Raw genomic sequence first — 3,214 nt, forward strand, 5'->3', positions numbered from 1 at the left:
ATTTTTCATTATTTTCCGTAGAGAAATAGTGCTCAAGTTGTGGTTTACCTGCAAGAAACTACATGTCAGCATGGACAGACTTAGAAGAAGGGAATTATTAGGAGCAACTCGTACATCCAGGGGCTACAAGTAACATTGTAGTTTGTGACAATCATGATTTCGATGGGGTGAGCAAGTGTTGAAATGCTTGACCTGAAGTATTGTGAAAGCTCGTAAAATGAAGATAAAGGAAATCAAGAAACGAGCGGTGAGTTAAGAATTAGCTTTTCTTCTGCATGTGTTAAATTATACTTACTGAGTGAGTTCAATTGTGGCTTTCCGCTCTAGAGCCCATTCGGTCCGAGCTATTGAGCCCAACTGTCCCGGCGTACTCCTCTGATAGCCCATGAAGTACAAACTAAACTTCATCGATGGGAAGTCGGCCTTGGTTAACAGCTTCATTCCCAACACGTTCGAGTAGAATGGTAGTGAAACTTTCGGGTCCTTTATACGAAACATCGTCTGTTGCATGACATAATCCTGATAAGGGTGAACGTGTGAAAACTATTCCGAAAAATGGCAAATACTCATACAGTTGTATCAATTGAAGCTTGAGTTCCACATAAATCCAAAGCTTCCTGGTGGGAAAGGGGAGCATTTGCGCCCGTTGTCGCTGCCTTACATGTACAAACCACTTTTGGGGCTGCCTCCATATCGATTTTAAGATTTAAAAAAAAGTATCTGAGACAAAATTAAACCTTGTCTCTCCAAGTAAAACAGGAAAGATCTTAGGTTAAAAATTCGACTGACAGCAAACGGTAACGGCAAGTATATAAATGCGCCTTAAGCAGTCACTTGAGTAGGCTTAATTCAAGCCGAGCTTTTCGTTCCTTAAGCCAGGCTTAAACAACCGTGCAAACAATTTCTACAATCAAGCTCGGCTTTCCGAAAAGTCAGGCTTATTTATTAGTGGTGCAAGTGGGCATTACTGCACTATGTATCATGTTAGCTACATTTACAAATATAAGGAAATAAATGTATTCTAGTTGACTTGGATTTTTTAAATTATTTTTTCCTTTACTATTTACTATTCACCTTTATATGTTACAATATATTTTTATTGTAATTGAGAAAATGGCGCAATGTAGGGTTAAGTTATGGGCCATCCAGAAAATTTTTCGCTGAAAATGCTTAATTTGAAGTGTTTTTTAAGGTCAAAAGAGAAAAAACCAAAAATTCGGAGGGACTCAAACGTCACCGGCACCAAAATAAGCGCATAACGCTTCGAAAAGCCTGCTAGAATCATCGAAAAACACAGTTTGGCAAAGAGGTTAGAACCAAGTGTGCCCACCAGGCGCCATTTTGAATATATTTCACTTGGATGTTAATTATTTTAAGGTTATATTTAAATTTGCCGGTATCGAGGTTCACTTTCGTTAAACACTAAACAAACATTGGTACCAAAAGTATAAGTGTATTTACAGTAATATAAAGCAATTCCTAGTGGTCTATAATAATTAACTCATCGATACCCCAGTCTTCATACGAATGGTCAGGGAGATAACGTCGAATGATAATGGGAATTTTGCGCTGCTTCAGTTCTTTCATAGCGATTTGTAAGGGGTCGGTTTCCCCATCCAACTCCACCATGACGGGGGCGCACATGGCGATCTGTAGGGCACGTGTTCCAAGCACTCTAGCTCTTTCATACTTGGTCATGTACTTGGTTGTAATTCGCTTGTTTTTTGGCACACCGCCTCCAGCTTGACCTGAAACCTCGTATTTATTAGATACATAAGAACTGCACACTTTGGGGGCACCCTTACCAGGTTGCAAAATATCTATGTTGTCGCCTTCCTCATCAGGTTGTTCCAGTTCTTCGATGTTATCATCGTCTACGTCGTCTTCAAAGTCCTCACCGACATCATTATCTTCAAATTCTTCATCAGCCATGGTATTTGCGAATTTGAACTAATTTATATTTAGCAAATTTAACACTCTCGCGTGTTGTGGTCACTTAAAATGCATGTTTTGGTTTTGATGTCACTTATCCGTCATTGTCTGTCATGCAGCGTTGCCGCTAAAACTAAACGCATTTAATGCCCGTATGCACCGACAGACTTTAATCGCGATTAAAGGCCCATTTATAAACTGAACGTTGTCGTTGCCGTTTGCGCTGACGATTGCCGTTTGCGCTACAAAAGGCAATTTATATACTTGCCGCTTGCTGTCAGTCGAATTTTTAACCTAAGATGTGTCCTGTTTTTATTAAATGTTAGATTTTCTGATTTTGTGCCTTTAACGTGTTCGAGAACTGTGTAAAGTCGATTTACTGGTAGAAATGGAATTCGCGATGGGTGGTGCGAATTCCATTTCTTGCGTTACGTCTCACGTAAAGCGTTGCCATTCCGCTACTTTTGAAGCTTCCAGCTGGCGGCTGGCATAAATTAATTATGCTTTGATTTCTGCAGATAACGGCAATTTCAGTCTTTACATATGGTTAGATAATAATTTAATATAGCATAATAACACACAAGCAACAATAATTTCGTCGTCTGAATCCATTTAATCAACAAATATTCTTATGAGGGGATTAAATAACCTCTCTAACCAAGCAATATAACCTAGCTTTACTGTTACGTCTTACGTCAACTATGCAAATGACAAATTGCAAATTACCTCTTACGTCTTACGGCTTGCGTTTTGTGTTACGGTGACTATAAATCCAGCTTTAACGTTGGTGTTAATACATGTTAATACTTACTAAGTACGTACCATGTACGTACAATATTTACCAATATTATACTAAATCTGCTTGTACCTACTTAGTACGTACAGCTTAGGTACCTGGAAAACGTACATGCTAGAAGTCTATCGGTAAGAGAGTGAGATTGACATCTGTGTTTTACACAACCAACAGGCTTGCTAAGCTCACTGATTTTTCAGTACATATACTGATTTCAATTGTAAATGTACATGTATATAACATATAGATATGCAAAAATGTGTTAAAATAAGATTTTTGAGCAATTAAACTATCGTTCTTTTCAAATAAAAACTTACAGAATAAACATAATAATACAGTGATTCAAAATTGGCGTCATTCCTCTGGAGGTGTCGTCTGGCGCTGTTATAGGTAAAGAAAAAATAGTAAAATAAATTAATTGTTATTAAAAACTGAGAAATTTGCAAAAAAACTATATCAGAAATACGGCAGCAATGTTTTTCAAGGTAA

The 3,214-nt window shown here is 37.9% G+C and overlaps 2 protein-coding genes across 2 annotated transcripts in view; both read right to left on the minus strand.

Annotated features, from left to right (window-relative positions):
* Positions 1-1,253, minus strand: part of LOC125502968 (lactoylglutathione lyase) — a 9,758-nt gene extending 8,505 nt beyond the window's left edge. The window contains exons 1-2 of the mRNA XM_048662586.1: positions 573-1,253; positions 296-519 (exon numbers count right to left, since the gene is read on the minus strand). Of these exons, the coding sequence (XP_048518543.1) occupies positions 296-519; positions 573-692 (344 nt within the window). The 5' untranslated portion in view covers positions 693-1,253. The remainder of the gene's footprint in view (positions 1-295; positions 520-572) is intronic.
* Positions 1,254-1,433: 180 nt separating this feature from the next.
* LOC109540411 (DNA-directed RNA polymerases I, II, and III subunit RPABC2) lies at positions 1,434-2,075 on the minus strand. The gene is made up of 2 exons (XM_019908775.2): positions 1,806-2,075; positions 1,434-1,748 (listed from the first exon to the last, which is right to left on the minus strand). Exons 1-2 carry the CDS (start codon positions 1,930-1,932, stop codon positions 1,480-1,482), a joined length of 396 nt encoding a protein of 131 aa, XP_019764334.1. The 5' UTR covers positions 1,933-2,075; the 3' UTR covers positions 1,434-1,479.
* Between the last annotated feature and the right edge of the window lie 1,139 nt (positions 2,076-3,214).

The sequence above is a fragment of the Dendroctonus ponderosae genome, unplaced genomic scaffold (assembly GCF_020466585.1).
Source record: "Dendroctonus ponderosae isolate FM_Combo_2020 unplaced genomic scaffold, Dpon_F_20191213v2 Dpon_F_20191213_11, whole genome shotgun sequence".
NCBI lineage: Eukaryota > Metazoa > Arthropoda > Insecta > Coleoptera > Curculionidae > Dendroctonus > Dendroctonus ponderosae.

Excerpts from the sequence above, each read along its gene's own strand:
- LOC109540411 (XM_019908775.2), bottom strand. The coding sequence starts at position 1,932 with ATGGCTGATGAAGAATTTGAAGATAATGATGTCGGTGAGGACTTTGAA. Across the intron at positions 1,749-1,805 it reads CATAGATATTTTGCAACCTG|GTCAAGCTGGAGGCGGTGTG; the intron begins GTAAGGGTGCCC and ends ACGAGGTTTCAG.